Source organism: Salvelinus fontinalis, chromosome 23, assembly GCF_029448725.1.
Source record: "Salvelinus fontinalis isolate EN_2023a chromosome 23, ASM2944872v1, whole genome shotgun sequence".
In the NCBI taxonomy this organism is placed as follows: Eukaryota; Metazoa; Chordata; class Actinopteri; order Salmoniformes; family Salmonidae; genus Salvelinus; species Salvelinus fontinalis.
In genome coordinates this window covers 8757448-8779399 of record NC_074687.1, presented here as the reverse complement: position 1 = coordinate 8779399, position 21952 = coordinate 8757448, and the positions used below count along the sequence as shown (strand labels likewise).

The 21952-nt window shown below is 41.8% G+C and overlaps 1 protein-coding gene across 2 annotated transcripts in view; it reads right to left on the bottom strand.

Moving 5' to 3' along the window:
- Positions 1–21507, bottom strand: part of LOC129820823 (syntaxin-binding protein 5-like) — a gene marked incomplete at its 3' end in the record, with an annotated part of 165381 nt that extends 143874 nt beyond the window's left edge. Inside the window, 2 exon segments of one of the 2 annotated variants that reach the window (XM_055877813.1) lie at positions 20556–20725; positions 21367–21507. In XM_055877813.1, the coding sequence (XP_055733788.1) occupies positions 20556–20711 (156 nt within the window). 2 annotated transcript variants of the gene reach the window in all.
- Between the last annotated feature and the right edge of the window lie 445 nt (positions 21508–21952).

Here is a 21952-nt window from a genome sequence, read left to right as displayed (position 1 = left end):
CCACACTGACAGAACTATATCCATAGACAGAGAATTATATCCACTCTGACAGAATTATATCCATAGACAGAGAATTATATCCATACTCTGACAGAATTATATCCATACTCTGACAGAATTATATCCACACACTGACAGAATTATATCCACACTCTGACAGAACTAAATCCATAGACAGAGAATTATATCCACTCTGACAGAATTATATCCACACACTGACAGAATTATATCCACACTCTGACAGAACTATATCCACACACTGACAGAATTATATCCAGACTGACAGAACTATATCCATAGACAGAGAATTATATCCATACTCTGACAGAATTATATCCATACACTGACAGAATTACATCCAGACACTGACAGAATTATATCCAGACACTGACAGAATTATATCCACACACTGACAGAATTATATCCACACTGACAGAATTATATCCACACACTGACAGAACTATATCCACACACTGACAGAATTATATCCAGACACTGACAGAATTATATCCACACACTGACAGAATTATATCCACACACTGACAGAATTATATCCACACTGACAGAACTATATCCATAGACAGAGAATTATATCCACACACTGACAGAACTATATCCACACACTGACAGAACTATATCCACACACTGACAGAACTATATCCACACTGACAGAACTATATCCACACACTGACAGAATTATATCCACACACTGACAGAACTATATCCACACACTGACAGAATTATATCCACACACTGACAGAATTATATCCACACTGACAGAACTATATCCATAGACAGAGAATTATATCCACACACTGACAGAACTATATCCACACACTGACAGAATTATATCCACACTGACAGAATTATATCCACACTGACAGAACTATATCCACACTGACAGAACTATATCCACACACTGACAGAATTATATCCATACACTGACAGAATTATATCTACACACTGACAGAACTACATCCACACACTGACAGAATTATATCCACACTGTCAGAACTATATCCACACACTGACAGAATTATATCCACACTGTCAGAACTATGTCTACACACTGACAGAACTACATCCACACACTGACAGAATTATATCCACACTGTCAGAACTATATCCACACACTGACAGAATTATATCCATACACTGACAGAACTATATCTACACACTGACAGAACTACATCCACACACTGACAGAATTATATCCACACTGTCAGAACTATATCCACACTGACAGAACTATATCCACACACTGACAGAATTATATCCAGACACTGACAGAACTATATCCACACACTGACAGAACTATATCCACACACTGACAGAATTATATCCACACTGACAGAACTATATCCACACACTGACAGAACTATATCCACACACTGACAGAATTATATCCACACTGACAGAATTATATCCACACTGACAGAATTATATCCACACTGACAGAATTATATCCATACACTGACAGAACTATATCCACACACTGACAGAACTATATCCACACACTGACAGAATTATATCCACACACTGACAGAATTATATCCACACACTGACAGAATTATATCCACACACTGACAGAACTATATCCACACACTGACAGAACTATATCCACACACTGACAGAATTATATCCACACACTGACAGAATTATATCCACACACTGACAGAACTATATCCACACACTGACAGAATTATATCCAGACACTGACAGAATTATATCCACACACTGACAGAATTATATCCACACACTGACAGAATTATATCCACACTCTGACAGAATTATATCCATAGACAGAGAATTATATCCACACTCTGACAGAATTATATCCACACACTGACAGAATTATATCCACACTGACAGAATTATATCCACACACTGACAGAACTATATCCAGACACTGACAGAACTATATCCACACTGACAGAACTATATCCACACACTGACAGAATTATATCCACACTGACAGAATTATATCCACACTGACAGAACTATATCCACACTGACAGAATTATATCCATACACTGACAGAATTATATCCATACACTGACAGAACTATACCCACACACTGACAGAATTATATCCACACTGACAGAATTATATCCACACACTGACAGAATTATATCCACACACTGACAGAATTATATCCACACACTGACAGAATTATATCCACACACTGACAGAACTATATCCACAAACTGACAGAACTATATCCACACACTGACAGAATTATATCCAGACACTGACAGAATTATATCCAGACACTGACAGAATTATATCCAGACACTGACAGAATTATATCCACACTGACAGAACTATATATCCACACACTGACAGAATCATATCCACACTGACAGAATTATATCCACACTGACAGAATTATATCCAGACACTGACAGAATTATATCCACACTGATAGAATTATATCCACACTGACAGAACTATATCCACACACTGACAGAATTATATCCACACACTGACAGAATTATATCCACACACTGACAGAATTATATCCACACACTGACAGAATTATATCCACACTGACAGAACTATATCCACACTGACAGAACTATATCCACACACTGACAGAATTATATCCAGACACTGACAGAATTATATCCAGACACTGACAGAATTATATCCAGACACTGACAGAATTATATCCACACTGACAGAATTATATCCACACTGACAGAACTATATCCACACACTGACAGAATTATATCCACACTGACAGAATTATATCCACACTGACAGAATTATATCCACACTGACAGAATTATATCCACACTGACAGAACTATATCCACACTGACAGAACTATATCCACACTGACAGAACTATATCCACACACTGACAGAATTATATCCACACACTGACAGAATTATATCCATACACTGACAGAATTATATCCACACACTGACAGAATTATATCCACACTGACAGAATTATATCCAGACACTGACAGAACTATATCCACACTGACAGAATTATATCCACACACTGACAGAATTATATCCACACACTGACAGAATTATATCCACACTGACAGAATTATATCCACACACTGACAGAATTATATCCATACACTGACAGAATTATATCCACACTGACAGAATTATATCCACACTGACAGAATTATATCCACACTGACAGAACTAAATCCACACTGACAGAATTATATCCACACTGACAGAATTATATCCACACTGACAGAATTATATCCACACTGACAGAATTATATCCACACTGACAGAATTATATCCACACTGACAGAATTATATCCACACTGTCAGAATTATATCCACACTGACAGAATTATATCCACACTGACAGAACTATATCCATAGACAGAGAATTATATCCACTCTGACAGAATTATATCCATAGACAGAGAATTATATCCATACTCTGACAGAATTATATCCATACTCTGACAGAATTATATCCACACACTGACAGAATTATATCCACACTCTGACAGAACTAAATCCATAGACAGAGAATTATATCCACTCTGACAGAATTATATCCACACACTGACAGAATTATATCCACACTCTGACAGAACTATATCCACACACTGACAGAATTATATCCAGACTGACAGAACTATATCCAAAGACAGAGAATTATATCCATACTCTGACAGAATTATATCCATACACTGACAGAATTAAATCCAGACACTGACAGAATTATATCCAGACACTGACAGAATTATATCCACACACTGACAGAATTATATCCACACTGACAGAATTATATCCACACACTGACAGAACTATATCCACAAACTGACAGAATTATATCCAGACACTGACAGAATTATATCCACACACTGAGAGAATTATATCCACACACTGAGAGAATTATATCCACACACTGAGAGAATTATATCCACACACTGAGAGAATTATATCCACACACTGACAGAATTATATCCACACACTGACAGAATTATATCCACACTGACAGAACTATATCCACACTGACAGAACTATATCCACAAACTGACAGAATTATATCCAGACACTGACAGAATTATATCCAGACACTGACAGAATTATATCCAGACACTGACAGAATTATATCCAGACACTGACAGAATTATATCCACACTGACAGAATTATATCCACACTGACAGAACTATATCCACACACTGACAGAATTATATCCACACTGACAGAATTATATCCACACTGACAGAATTATATCCACACTGACAGAATTATATCCACACTGACAGAACTATATCCACACTGACAGAACTATATCCACACACTGACAGAATTATATCCATACACTGACAGAATTATATCCATACACTGACAGAATTATATCCACACACTGACAGAATTATATCCACACTGACAGAATTATATCCAGACACTGACAGAACTATATCCACACTGACAGAATTATATCCACACTGACAGAATTATATCCACACACTGACAGAATTATATCCACACTGACAGAATTATATCCAGACACTGACAGAACTATATCCAGACACTGACAGAACTATATCCACACTGACAGAACTATATCCACACACTGACAGAATTATATCCACACTGACAGAATTATATCCACACTGACAGAACTATATCCACACTGACAGAATTATATCCAGACACTGACAGAACTATATCCACACACTGACAGAACTATATCCACACACTGACAGAATTATATCCACACTGTCAGAACTATATCCACACTGACAGAACTATATCCACACACTGACAGAACTATATCCACACACTGACAGAATTATATCCACACTGACAGAATTATATCCACACTGACAGAATTATATCCATACACTGACAGAACTATATCCACACACTGACAGAACTATATCCACACACTGACAGAATTATATCCACACACTGACAGAATTACATCCACACACTGACAGAATTATATCCACACACTGACAGAACTATATCCACACACTGACAGAACTATATCCACACACTGACAGAATTATATCCACACACTGACAGAATTATATCCACACACTGACAGAATTATATCCACACACTGACAGAATTATATCCACACACTGACAGAATTATATCCACACACTGACAGAACTATATCCACACACTGACAGAATTATATCCAGACACTGACAGAATTATATCCACACACTGTCAGAATTATATCCACACACTGACAGAATTATATCCACACACTGACAGAATTATATCCACACTCTGACAGAATTATATCCATAGACAGAGAATTATATCCACACTCTGACAGAATTATATCCACACACTGACAGAATTATATCCACACTGACAGAATTATATCCACACACTGACAGAACTATATCCACACTGACAGAACTATATCCACACACTGACAGAATTATATCCACACACTGACAGAATTATATCCACACTGACAGAACTATATCCACACTGACAGAACTATATCCACACTGACAGAATTATATCCATACACTGACAGAATTATATCCATACACTGACAGAACTATATCCACACACTGACAGAATTATATCCACACTGACAGAATTATATCCACACACTGACAGAATTATATCCACACACTGACAGAATTATATCCACACACTGACAGAACTATATCCACACACTGACAGAATTATATCCACACACTGACAGAACTATATCCACACACTGACAGAATTATATCCAGACACTGACAGAATTATATCCAGACACTGACAGAATTATATCCAGACACTGACAGAATTATATCCACACTGACAGAACTATATCCACACACTGACAGAATTATATCCACACTGACAGAATTATATCCACACTGACAGAATTATATCCAGACACTGACAGAATTATATCCACACTGATAGAATTATATCCACACTGACAGAACTATATCCACACACTGACAGAATTATATCCAGACACTGACAGAATTATATCCACACACTGACAGAATTATATCCACACACTGACAGAATTATATCCACACTGACAGAACTATATCCACACTGACAGAACTATATCCACACACTGACAGAATTATATCCAGACACTGACAGAATTATATCCAGACACTGACAGAATTATATCCAGACACTGACAGAATTATATCCACACTGACAGAATTATATCCACACTGACAGAACTATATCCACACACTGACAGAATTATATCCACACTGACAGAATTATATCCACACTGACAGAATTATATCCACACTGACAGAATTATATCCACACTGACAGAACTATTTCCACACTGACAGAACTATATCCACACTGACAGAACTATATCCACACACTGACAGAATTATATCCACACACTGACAGAATTATATCCATACACTGACAGAATTATATCCACACACTGACAGAATTATATCCAGACTGACAGAATTATATCCAGACACTGACAGAACTATATCCACACTGACAGAATTATATCCACACACTGACAGAATTATATCCACACACTGACAGAATTATATCCACACTGACAGAATTATATCCACACACTGACAGAATTATATCCATACACTGACAGAATTATATCCACACTGACAGAATTATATCCACACTGACAGAATTATATCCACACTGACAGAACTAAATCCACACTGACAGAATTATATCCACACTGACAGAATTATATCCACACTGACAGAATTATATCCACACTGACAGAATTATATCCACACTGACAGAATTATTTCCACACTGACAGAATTATATCCACACTGACAGAATTATATCCACACTGTCAGAATTATATCCACACTGACAGAACTATATCCACACTGACAGAATTATATCCACACACTGACAGAATTATATCCACACACTGACAGAATTATATCCACACACTGACAGAATTATATCCACACTGACAGAACTATATCCATAGACAGAGAATTATATCCACTCTGACAGAATTATATCCATAGACAGAGAATTATATCCATACTCTGACAGAATTATATCCATACTCTGACAGAATTATATCCACACACTGACAGAATTATATCCACACTCTGACAGAACTAAATCCATAGACAGAGAATTATATCCACTCTGACAGAATTATATCCACACACTGACAGAATTATATCCACACTCTGACAGAACTATATCCACACACTGACAGAATTATATCCAGACTGACAGAACTATATCCATAGACAGAGAATTATATCCATACTCTGACAGAATTATATCCATACACTGACAGAATTACATCCAGACACTGACAGAATTATATCCAGACACTGACAGAATTATATCCACACACTGACAGAATTATATCCACACTGACAGAATTATATCCACACACTGACAGAACTATATCCACACACTGACAGAATTATATCCAGACACTGACAGAATTATATCCACACACTGAGAGAATTATATCCACACACTGAGAGAATTATATCCACACACTGAGAGAATTATATCCACACACTGACAGAATTATATCCACACACTGACAGAATTATATCCACACACTGACAGAATTATATCCACACTGACAGAACTATATCCACACGGACAGAACTATATCCACAAACTGACAGAATTATATCCAGACACTGACAGAATTATATCCAGACACTGACAGAATTATATCCACACACTGACAGAATTATATCCACACACTGACAGAATTATATCCACACTGACAGAACTATATCCACACTGACAGAACTATATCCACACACTGACAGAATTATATCCAGACACTGACAGAATTATATCCAGACACTGACAGAATTATATCCAGACACTGACAGAATTATATCCACACTGACAGAATTATATCCACACTGACAGAACTATATCCACACACTGACAGAATTATATCCACACTGACAGAATTATATCCACACTGACAGAATTATATCCACACTGACAGAATTATATCCACACTGACAGAACTATTTCCACACTGACAGAACTATATCCACACTGACAGAACTATATCCACACACTGACAGAATTATATCCACACACTGACAGAATTATATCCATACACTGACAGAATTATATCCACACACTGACAGAATTATATCCAGACTGACAGAATTATATCCAGACACTGACAGAACTATATCCACACTGACAGAATTATATCCACACACTGACAGAATTATATCCACACACTGACAGAATTATATCCACACTGACAGAATTATATCCACACACTGACAGAATTATATCCATACACTGACAGAATTATATCCACACTGACAGAATTATATCCACACTGACAGAATTATATCCACACTGACAGAACTAAATCCACACTGACAGAATTATATCCACACTGACAGAATTATATCCACACTGACAGAATTATATCCACACTGACAGAATTATTTCCACACTGACAGAATTATATCCACACTGACAGAATTATATCCACACTGTCAGAATTATATCCACACTGACAGAACTATATCCACACTGACAGAATTATATCCACACACTGACAGAATTATATCCACACACTGACAGAATTATATCCACACACTGACAGAATTATATCCACACTGACAGAACTATATCCATAGACAGAGAATTATATCCACTCTGACAGAATTATATCCATAGACAGAGAATTATATCCATACTCTGACAGAATTATATCCATACTCTGACAGAATTATATCCACACACTGACAGAATTATATCCACACTCTGACAGAACTAAATCCATAGACAGAGAATTATATCCACTCTGACAGAATTATATCCACACACTGACAGAATTATATCCACACTCTGACAGAACTATATCCACACACTGACAGAATTATATCCAGACTGACAGAACTATATCCATAGACAGAGAATTATATCCATACTCTGACAGAATTATATCCATACACTGACAGAATTACATCCAGACACTGACAGAATTATATCCAGACACTGACAGAATTATATCCACACACTGACAGAATTATATCCACACACTGACAGAATTATATCCACACACTGACAGAATTATATCCACACACTGACAGAACTATATCCACACACTGACAGAATTATATCCAGACACTGACAGAATTATATCCACACACTGAGAGAATTATATCCACACACTGAGAGAATTATATCCACACACTGACAGAATTATATCCACACACTGACAGAATTATATCCACACACTGACAGAATTATATCCACACACTGACAGAATTATATCCACACTGACAGAACTATATCCACACGGACAGAACTATATCCACAAACTGACAGAATTATATCCAGACACTGACAGAATTATATCCAGACACTGACAGAATTATATCCAGACACTGACAGAATTATATCCAGACACTGACAGAATTATATCCACACTGACAGAATTATATCCACACTGACAGAACTATATCCACACACTGACAGAATTATATCCACACTGACAGAATTATATCCACACTGACAGAATTATATCCACACTGACAGAACTATATCCACACTGACAGAACTATATCCACACACTGACAGAATTATATCCATACACTGACAGAATTATATCCATACACTGACAGAATTATATCCACACACTGACAGAATTATATCCACACTGACAGAATTATATCCAGACACTGACAGAACTATATCCACACTGACAGAATTATATCCACACACTGACAGAATTATATCCACACACTGACAGAATTATATCCACACTGACAGAACTATATCCACACTGACAGAATTATATCCACAATGACAGAATTATATCCACACTGACAGAATTATATCCACACTGACAGAACTATATCCACACTGACAGAATTATATCCACACTGACAGAATTATATCCACACTGACAGAATTATATCCACACTGACAGAATTATATCCACACTGACAGAATTATATCCACACTGACAGAATTATATCCACACTGACAGAACTATATCCACACTGACAGAATTATATCCACACACTGACAGAATTATATCCACACACTGACAGAATTATATCCACACACTGACAGAATTATATCCACACTGACAGAACTATATCCACACTGACAGAACTATATCCATAGACAGAGAATTATATCCACTCTGACAGAATTATATCCATAGACAGAGAATTATATCCATACTCTGACAGAATTATATCCATACTCTGACAGAATTATATCCACACACTGAGAGAACTATATCCACACTCTGACAGAATTCTATCCATACACTGACATAATTATATGAACACACTGACAGAATTATATCCAGACACTGACAGAATTATATCCACACACTGAGAGAATTATATCCACTCTGACAGAATTCTATCCATACACTGTCAGAACTATATCCACACTGACAGAATTATATCCAGACACTGACAGAATTATATCCACACACTGAGAGAACTATATCCACACACTGACAGAATTATATCCAGACACTGACAGAATTATATCCACACACTGAGAGAATTATATCCACACACTGAGAGAATTATATCCACACACTGACAGAATTATATGAACACACTGACAGAATTATATCCAGACACTGAGAGAATTATATCCACACTGACAGAACTATATCCACACACTGAGAGAACTATATCCACACACTGACAGAATTATATCCACACTGACAGAATTATATCCACACACTGACAGAACTATATCCACACACTGACAGAATTATATCCACACACTGACAGAATTATATCCACACTGACAGAACTATATCCATACACTGACAGAACTATATCCACACTGACAGAACTATATCCACACACTGAGAGAACTATATCCACACACTGACAGAATTATATCCACACACTGAGAGAACTATATCCACACACTGACAGAACTATATCCACACTGACAGAACTATATCCACACACTGAGAGAACTATATACACACACTGAGAGAATTATATCCACACACTGAGAGAACTATATCCACACACTGACAGAACTATATCCACACTGACAGAACTATATCCACACACTGAGAGAACTATATCCACACACTGACAGAACTTTTTGAACACACTGAGAGAATTATATCCACACTGACAGAACTATATCCACACACTGAGAGAACTATATCCACACACTGACAGAACTATATCCACACTGACAGAATTATATCCACTCACTGAGAGAACTATATCCATACACTGAGAGAATTATATCCACACTGACAGAATTATATCCAGACACTAACTGTTCTGTTGAACAGGTGTTTTTTCTGGACTGCGTTCCTGTCCTTTTGTGGCTACTGTTGTGGTCCTGTACCTGTTCTTTGGACTTGTAAATAAATGCCCTTTCTTGCAATTTGCTTTCTTCCCAAACAATCATTATGTTTCTACCATATAGAGGAGAAGAAAATAACTCCTGAGTAAGGAAGTGAGTAAATGTGTGGAACCTCTGTGACGTAACACCATAAACCACACAGTCTGGAACCTCTGTGACGTAACACCATAAACCACACAGTCTGGAACCTCTGTGACGTAACATCGTAAGCCACACAGTCTGGAACCTCTGTGACGTAACACCATAAACCACACAGTCTGGAACCTCTGTGACGTAACACCATAAACCAGACAGTCTGAAACCTCTGTGACGTAACACCGTAAACCACACAGTCTGGAACCTCTGTGACGTAACATCATAAACTACACAGTCTGGAACCTCTGTGACTTAACACCATAAACCACACAGTCTAGAACCTCTGTGATGTAACATCATAACCACACAGTCTGGAACCTCTAAAACGAAACAACCATTAAACACATAGTTTACTATTATCTAGTGAACATTCCTCAGGGCTTAATGAAAGACTAAAATATGGGAGACAGCCTTTCATTCATCAAATGGGCAAAAATCTTTATAGGTGTGTTCTTCTAGATTCTTCTGAACTGACCTCCAGGACCCGTCCACCGTCATTACCCCAGAAAAGGTGTGCTGCCTCCGAGGGAGGATTTCCCCCCGCCTCATCCATTCATTCCCCTCTTACCCTCCATTAACATATTTATTTCCCCAGGCTACTGTTGACCATATAACAGCCGTAGGCAAATGGCCACTGACATTTGATTTTGTAAATAAATACAAATCTGCCCCCCCCCCCCCCCCCCGAAAAAAGTTATGTCCTGATTCTTCCCAGATTTTTCCTAAATGAAGGAATACATTTTTAAAACTTAACCAGCACTTGCACTTCATCCATTACAATGGTTTATGCACTATTTATCAAGTGTTGGTGCTCATATTTGCTGCACCTTGAGGGTTAATATGCATCTGATGTGTATTCTAAAGGAGGTGCCCGGCAACATTCTCTAGCGGGTACTGATAGGCTGAAAGGCCAGGCGCTTCTAGCTTTAAAATGGAAAGAAATACAATATGAACACAACTTCATTGGAGCTTTATGAATGCAAAACACTATAATAGCTCTATCTGTTATTGGTAGAACAACTTTCCAATAGCGTGCTTCTCAGCTCACAACACAGCACGCCTTTACCGTCTGTCCCGGTGGACCCGGTATGGTGAGAGAGGTGGACAGCACCACTGGTGGCAGAGCTGCAGCTTGGGCATGCGTTTGGCCCGAAACGCCTCATGCAACCAGAGGCATCACTACCGAGCCCCAAGAGACAAGAGGCATCACTACTGAGCCCCATGAGACCAGAGGCATCACTACCGAGCCTCATGAGACCAGAGGCATCACTACCGAGCCCCAAGAGGCATCACTACCGAGCCCCAAGAGACCAGAGGCATCACTACCGAGCCCCATGAGACCAGAGGCATCACTACTGAGCCCCAAGAGACCAGAGGCATCACTACCGAGCCCCATGAGACCAGAGACATCCCTACCGAGCCCCATGAGACCAGAGACATCCCTACCGAGCCCCATGAGACCAGAGACATCCCTACCGAGCCCCATGAGACCAGAGGCATCACTACCGAGCCCCAAGAGACCAGAGGTATCACTACCGAGCCCCAAGAGACCAGAGGCATCACTACCGAGCCCCAAGAGACCAGAGGTATCACTACCGAGCCCCAAGAGGATTCACTACCGAGCCCCAAGAGGCATCACTACCGAGCCCCAAGAGGCATCACTACCGAGCCCCAAGAGGCATCACTACCGAGCCCCAAGAGACCAGAGGCATCACTACCGAGCCCCATGAGACCAGAGGCATCACTACCGAGCCCCATGAGACCAGAGGTATCACTACCGAGCCCCATGAGACCAGAGGCATCACTACCGAGCCCCATGAGACCAGAGGTATCACTACCGAGCCCCATGAGACCAGAGGCATCACTACCGAGCCCCAAGAGACCAGAGGCATCACTACCGAGCACCATGAGACCAGAGGCATCACTACCGAGCCCCAAGAGACCAGAGGTATTACTACCGAGCCCCATGAGGCATCACTACCGAGCCCCAAGAGGCATCACTACCGAGCCCCAAGAGACCAGAGGCATCACTACCGAGCCCCATGGGACCAGAGGCATCACTACCGAGCCCCATGAGACCAGAGGTATCACTACCGAGCCCCATGAGACCAGAGGCATCACTACCGAGCCCCAAGAGACCAGAGGCATCACTACCGAGCCCCATGAGACCAGAGGCATCACTACCGAGCCCCATGAGACCAGAGGCATCACTACCGAGCCCCATGAGACCAGAGGCATCACTACCGAGCCCCATGAGACAAGAGGCATCACTACCGAGCCCCAAGAGGCATCACTACCGAGCCCCATGAGACCAGAGGCATCACTACCGAGCCCCAAGAGACCAGAGGCATCACTACCGAGCCCCAAGAGACCAGAGGTATCACTACCGAGCCCCAAGAGACCAGAGGCATCACTACCGAGCCCCAAGAGACCAGAGGCATCACTACCGAGCCCCATGAGGCCAGAGGCATCACTACCGAGCCCCATGAGACCAGAGGCATCACTACCGAGCCCCATGAGACCAGATCCATCACTACCGAGACCCATGAGACCAGAGTGTTTTACCTAGAATGACCCTGTTGTGATCACAAGGTGAATGTTGTCAATTTACACCTGAAACGCACACTGGGATTATTACTCTACAAGACATGTTGATGTTAGGTAATAGCTAGGCTAGTGATAGGTTAGCTCAGGTGACTTGTGGGAAAGTTCTAGGCTATTCATACGTTCCAGACTGTTCATACGTTCTAGGCTATTCATACGTTCTAGGCTTTTCATACGTTCCAGACTATTCATACGTTCGAGGCTAAATTGTGAATGTTTATTCCTGAGTAGCTAGGATTACAGTGAGGAAAGTACTGTGCAATTGTAAGTGGTGGAAAAAGCGTTACATTTTCATACTTGAGTAAAAGTAAAGACACCTGTCAACGGTGGGTGTAGCTGGTGCATGGAAGTCAGGCGCATGAGAGTAGAGATGAGTGGACAAAGCACTTTACTTAGGCAATCATAATACAGAACACAACCGCGTCACAAAACAAATGCCCAAGGAACAAGTAAGGCAGCACAAAGTACAAAACCCAAGTACAAAGTACCGGCTGCCACAAAGCACGGGCATAAAACAAAACCCGGCGCAAACCAGCCGGAAGCGTGCCAACCCTGACAAATGAACAATACCCCACACAGACATGGAGGGAACAGAGGGCTAAATACACAGAGTAATGATGATGAGATGTAAACTAGGTGTGCAGGAAAACAAGACAAAACAAAAGGAAAATGAAAGGTGGATCGGCGATGGCTAGAAGACGGGTGACGTCGACCGCCGAACGCCGCCCGAACAAGGAGAGGAACCGACTTCGGCGGAAGTCGTGACAACACCTTCATAGAAAAAAAGTGAAAGTGAAAATCCCCCAGTCAAAAATATGACTTGAGTAAAAGTATAAATGTATTTGGTTTTAAATATACTTAAGTATCAAAAGCAAATGGAATTGCTGAAATGTATCAAAAGTCAAAGTATAAACCATTTAAAAATTCCTTAAATTACGCTAACCAGACGGCACAATTATTTTTATATTTTTATTGACAGATAGCCAGGGGCACACTCAAACACTCAGACATAATTTACAAAAAAAAAGCATGACTGGGGATGTTCTCTTGATGTTCTCTTGAGAAGGGTGTGAATTGGACAATTTTCCTGTCAAAATGTAACAAGTGCATTTGGGTGTCAGGGAGAATGTATGGAGTAAAAAGTATATTTTATAATTTTAAAAAGTATATTTTATAATAATATATAATATTAAAGTAAAGTAGAGATCATCCCCATAAAACTACTTAAGTAGTACTTTAAAGTATTTTTACTTAAGTACTTTACACCACTGGGAATTCTAATAAGTACAGGCCATGTATCACATGATTCTTTCCAGAACTTTCTCCAGTGTCAGTCCTCAGATGCTCCCTTCAGCATCCTTCACCTCAGCCTTGGCAGTCAACTGCCTGCCCCTCCTTATCTTCCATCATTAATAATATTTGTTCCCTCGTAATATCCCCTCTGCTTGAGCTACTATGTTATTGCAGTAACGGTGTTGCTCGCTCCTGAATTAATTATTTACGGTGGGATCCAAAATTCCCCTCTCTTCAGAGCAAGGAATAATCGCTGCAGTCAGCTCCAAATACATCAGCTGGGCTGCAATGGGCAGGGCATATTTCTATAAATAGTGCCACGACAATCACATCAGCCCAATAGCACCGCAGGGTCTCTGTCCGCCCGCCCGCTCACTTTTTATGGGCTATATATATGTCATAGATATGTCATAGATTCTTCGAAGAGAGGGAGAAGAGGGAAATTTACGGTGGGATCCAAAATTCCTCTTTTTGGGGCATATTAACAGTGGAATCCAAAATTCCCCTCCACACCATGGTCTGATGCTATCTGCCACCCCTCACCTCCATACCATGACCCGACGGTAATAACAGTGCCAGGCTAACTACCCTCTACACCATGGCCTGATGGTACTAATAGCACAAGGCTAACTCCCCTCCATACCATGACATGACGGTAATAATAGCGCTAGGCTAACTCCCGTCCATACCATGGCATGACAGTAATAATAGCGCTAGGCTAACTCCCCTCCATACCTTGGCCTGACGGTAATAATAGCGCTAGGCTAACTCCACTCCATACCATGGCCTGACGGTGATTATAGCGCTAGGCTAAATCCCCTCCACACCATGGCATGACGACGATAATAGCGCTAGGCTAACTCCCCTCCATGCCATGGCATGACGGTAATAATAGCGCTAGGGTAACTCCCCTCCATACCATGATGGTAATAATAGCGCTAGGCTACACCATGGCCTGATGGTAATAATAGTGCTAGGCTAACTCCCCTCCATACCATGGCATGATGGTAATAATAGCGCTAGGCTAACTCCCCTCCATACCATGGCATGATGGTAATAATAGCGCTAGGCTAACTCCCCTCCATACCATGGCATGATGGTAATAATAGCGCTAGGCTAACTCCCCTCCATACCTTGGCCTGATGGTAATAATAGCGCTAGGCTAACTCCCCTCCATACCTTGGCCTGACGGTAATAATAGTGCTAGGCTAACTCCCCTCCATACCATGGCATGATGGTAATAATAGCGCTAGGCTAACTCCCCTCCATACCTTGGCCTGATGGTAATAATAGCGCTAGGCTAACTCCCCTCCATACCTTGGCCTGACGGTAATAATAGCGCTAGGCTAACTCCCCTCCATACCTTGGCCTGACGGTAATAATAGTGCTAGGCTAACTCCCCTCCATACCTTGGCCTGATGGTATTAATAGCGCTAGGCTAACTCCCCTCCATACCTTGGCCTGAAGGTAATAATAGTGCTAGGCTAACTCCCCTCCATACCTTGGCCTGACGGTAATAATAGCGCTAGGCTAACTCCCCTCCATACCTTGGCATGATGGTAATAATAGCGCAGGCTAACTCCCCTCCACACCATGGCATGATGGTAATAATAGCGCTAGGCTAACTACCCTACATACCATGGCATGACGGTAATAATAGCGCTAGGCTAACTCCCCTCCATACCATGACCTGATGGTAATAATAGCGCTAGGCTAACTCCCCTCCATACCATGGCCTGATGGTAATAATAGCTCTAGGGTAACTCCCCTCCACAACATGGCATGATGGTAATAATAGCGCTAGGCTAACTCCCCTCCATACCATGGCCTGATGGTAATAATAGCGCTAGGCTAACTCCCCTCCATACCATGGCCTGATGGTAATAATAGTGCAGGCTAACTCCCCTCCATACCATGGCCTGATGGTAATAATAACTCTAGGCTAACTCCCCTCCATACCATGGCCTGATGGTAATAATAGCGCTAGGCTAACTCCCCTCCATACCATGGCCTGATGGTAATAATAGCGCTAGGCTAACTCCCCTCCATACCTTGGCCTGACGGTAATAATAGCGCTAGGCTAACTCCCCTCCATACCATGGCCTGACAGTAATAATAGCGCTAGGCTAACTCCCCTCCAAACCATGATGGTAATAATAGCGCTAGGCTAACTCCCCTCCATACCATGGCCTGATGGTAATAATAGCTCTAGGCTAACTCCCCTCCATACCTTGACCTGACGGTAATAATAGCGCCAGGCTAACTCCCCTCCATACCATGGCCTGATGGTAGTAATAGCGCTAGGCGAACTCCCCTCCATACCTTGGCCTGATGGTAATAATAGCGCTAGGCTAACTCCCCTCCATACCATGACGGTAATAATAGCGCTAGGCTAACTCCCCTCCATACCTTGGCCTGATGGTAATAATAGCTCTAGGCTAACTCCCCTCCATACCATGGCCTGATGGTAATAATAGCTCTAGGCGAACTCCCCTCCATACCTTGGCCTGATGGTAATAATAGCGCTAGGCTAACTCCCCTCCATACCATGACGGTAATAATAGCGCTAGGCTAACTCCCCTCCATACCTTGGCCTGATGGTAATAATAGCTCTAGGCTAACTACCCTCCATACCATGGCCTGATGGTAATAATAGCTCTAGGCTAACTCCCCTCCATACCTTGGCCTGATGGTAATAATAGCTCTAGGCTAACTCCCCTCCATACCATGGCCTGATGGTAATAATAGCTCTAGGCTAACTCCCCTCCATACCATGGCCTGATGGTAATAATAGCTCTAGGCTAACTCCCCTCCATACCTTGGCCTGATGGTAATAATAGCGCTAGGCTAACTCCCCTCCATACCATGGCCTGATGGTAATAATAGCTCTAGGCTAACTCCCCTCCATACCATGGCCTGATGGTAATAATAGCTCTAGGCTAACTCCCCTCCATACCTTGGCCTGATGGTAATAATAGCGCTAGGCTAACTCCCCTCCATACCATGGCCTGATGGTAATAATAGCTCTAGGCTAACTCCCCTCCATACCATGATGGTAATAATAGCGCTAGGCTAACTCCCCTCCATACCATGGCCTGACGGTAATAATAGCGCTAGGCTAACTCCCCTCCAAACCATGGCCTGACGGTGATAATACCTCTATGCTACCTAACCCCCTCCCCATCCAAACCATGGCCTGACAAAGATAATACCTCTATGCTACCTAACCCCCTCCCCATCCAAACCATGGCCTGACAAAGATAATACCTCTATGCTACCTAACCCCCTCCCCATCCAAACCATGGCCTGGAGGTGATAATACCTCTATGCTACCTAACCCCCTCCCCTCGAAACCATGGCCTGACGACGATAATACCTCTATGCTACCTAACCCCCTCCCCATCCAAACCATGGCCTGGCGGTTATAAGTCAATGAGCAGCCAGCTGTGCACACATACAACCACCCGTGGTGCCATTATTTTGAAGGCACATTTTTCCCCCCACAAGACCCCTCATTATTAGCCAGATAATGATAATTTTGTGCAACAAAGAAAAATTAAAAGTTAGACAAGCCTACCAGCCCATCTGGCAGTCCACCCCTGTGTTAAGACACAGCATAGAACATACAGGCCTACACCACTGAAAATCTAGTGTCAAGAGAGAACCTGCGTCTTGGCCACATTCCGATCTAAGTGCTGAAAAGTTCTTTCCATCTATTATTAGATTAATCACACAACAAAATACCAACCAGACTGAGTTATATGGTCCAGTCAGACACTGAGTCCAGGAGTGGAGGTTTAGATATACTGCAGGCAGCGTGTCTAGGAGTGGAGGTCTAGATATACTGTAGACAGCGTGTCTCGGAGTGGAGGTTTAGATATACTGCAGGCAGCGTGTCTAGGAGTGGAGGTTTAGATATACTGCAGGCAGCGTGTCTAGGAGTGGAGGTTTAGATATACTGTAGACAGCGCCTCTAAGAGTGGAGGGATAGATAAACTGCAGGCAGAGTGTCTAGGAGTGGAGGGCTAGACGCAGGCAGGGTGACTAGGAGTGGAGGTTTAGATATACTGCAGGCAGAGTGTCTAGGAGTGGAGGTTTAGATATACTGCAGGCAGAGTGTCTAGGAGTGGAGGGCTAGACGCAGGCAGAGTGTCTAGGAGTGGAGGTTTAGATATACTGCAGGCAGAGTGTCTAGGAGTGGAGGTTTAGATATACTGCAGGCAGAGTGACTAGGAGTGGAGGTTTAGATATACTGCAGGCAGAGTGTCTAGGAGTGGAGGTTTAGATATACTGCAGGCAGAGTGTCTAGGAGTGGAGGTTTAGATATACTGCAGGCAGAGTGACTAGGAGTGGAGGTTTAGATATACTGCAGGCAGAGTGACTAGGACTGGAGGTTTAGATATACTGCAGGCAGAGTGACTAGGAGTGGAGTTTTAGATATACTACAGGCAGAGTATCTAGGAGTGGAGGTTTAGATATACTGCAGGCAGAGTGTCTAGGAGTGGAGGGCTAGACGCAGGCAGAGTGTCTAGGAGTGGAGGGCTAGACGCAGGCAGAGTGTCTAGGAGTGGAGGTTTAGATATACTGCAGGCAGAGTGACTAAGATGACAAACTCAGAATCAGTCAGTGTCTAAGATGAGATGCTCTGAAGTAGGCAGTATGTTTAAGATGAGATGCTCTGAAGCAGGCAGTATGTTTAAGATGAGATGCTCTGAAGCAGGCAGTATGTCTAAGATGAGATGCTCAGATGCTGGTAACTGGTTTAAGATGAGAACCTTTGACTGAGTTGCATCCAGAAGACCTGACAACATGGCAGTCAATCTGCGCAGTCTGCTAGGTTCTGTTGGCTACTCGATTCCACACAACAAACATATAACCTACTCCTTCCCCAAAAATCAATGCATGAGTAGGCCTGTGTTAACATTTCACCACCACTGTTGGTCTACCGATACGGTAACCACTAGTCGGCATGCATTCATCTGGCCCTTGTAACAATGCTGATGGGAAGGATAGGCTTTTAGCTTTGATGGTTTTACACACCATCATCGGTCCATTTAAGAAATATGACAGGGGAAAACTAGGCGCAGACACACACACACACACACACACACATACACACACACACACACACACACACACACACACACACACACACACACACACACACACACACACACACACACACACACACACACACACACTACTCACCTTGCATATGTGAAAGTTCTCCGAGACTAGCGTCTCCTGGACATGAATATCCTGGGGAGTGGGCGGGGTACCAGCTGCACTGCTGCATGACGGGGACGCGACAGCCCCCTGAGAGGAGGAAGACAGGCCATCCAGTACCTTCCGAAACTTCTTCATCTTCCTTTAGTTTACTGAGAAATAAGAACGTCTATATCAAAATATTCTAGCAACCTAATCAAGAGTTGTCTTCTTTTCAAAGGCTAAGATGAGGCGAGTACGTTTGGTGTTTTTGAATGGTTGGCAGGCGTCGCTTCCTGTAGCCTCTCTCTCTATCTCTCTCTCTCTCTCTCTCGCCTTCGCTCTCCTTTTTAAGTGCAATTCAAAAAGTCCTGGAGGGACCTCATCGTGCTCTTAGGCTTCCGTCCACAAAATTGTTTATCTTGGTTTGATGGGGATACTTATTGGTAAAAGAGACTAGCCAATTGCTAATGGAGGTCTATTGCGCACCAGAGCATGCCACAGTAAGAATTTCACCTAAGAAACGTCATGTTACTTTAGCCTGCTAAAATTGCATTACAATAAAGCATGACGGCAAAAGACAAACTACAAAATTAAAATCAATTAACTGCAACAATTATGAGCGACAAACTATATAGATAACCAGCTAAATGATCAAACAGTTACCAATACACTACCTAAACAATGCTTCAAACTAAAACCGCACTGTTTTGGCAGAATGGAGAGTGAGGCAAATCTACGCAGAGAGACAATGCAGCTCGCTTCCACTCTCTTGGCATCAAAACTAGAAAATAAAGTCAACCATCGCACGAACCAAGAAGAGGAACAGGTAAACGAAAGTGGAATCAGGTGAAATGAAGTAGTCAAGACGATTTGTCGCTGTTGTTGACAGCCCTCTCCTCCCAGTCTTGATTGCCTGCAGTCTAGCCCTGTCCGTGGTACTGGAAAACTTTACTCTGGCCCCGCCTCTTGGTTTCCTTCATCTCCCCGCCCTTGCTCGGAAGCGATTGGATTACGGTTCTCAGAATAAAAGCAACGGGGAAATAATAAACTTTGCCTGCTGGTTTGTGGAACCGCCCTATCTTAAAAACGTGTGTTTGTATGAATAGCCTATTCATATTCATGAGGCTTCCACACATGGGGAAACCAAACTTGACTCTCAGTAAAAGTGGATGGGGAAAACACTAAGGTGGCAGCCTAAGGTTGTTGCTTGTTTAGCAATAAGATAAGTGCTTTAATTCAGCTTTATGATGCCGGAACAGGATCCGGATCCTCTCAGTTTTGGACGCATGCCTTCCGGAACCTATGCATGTTTGCCCGGATACGGTAGCATACATCTAATGAAAAATACTTTTCGACTGTTTGCAACGTAATAATTCCAACGACAGAGATCAGAAGAT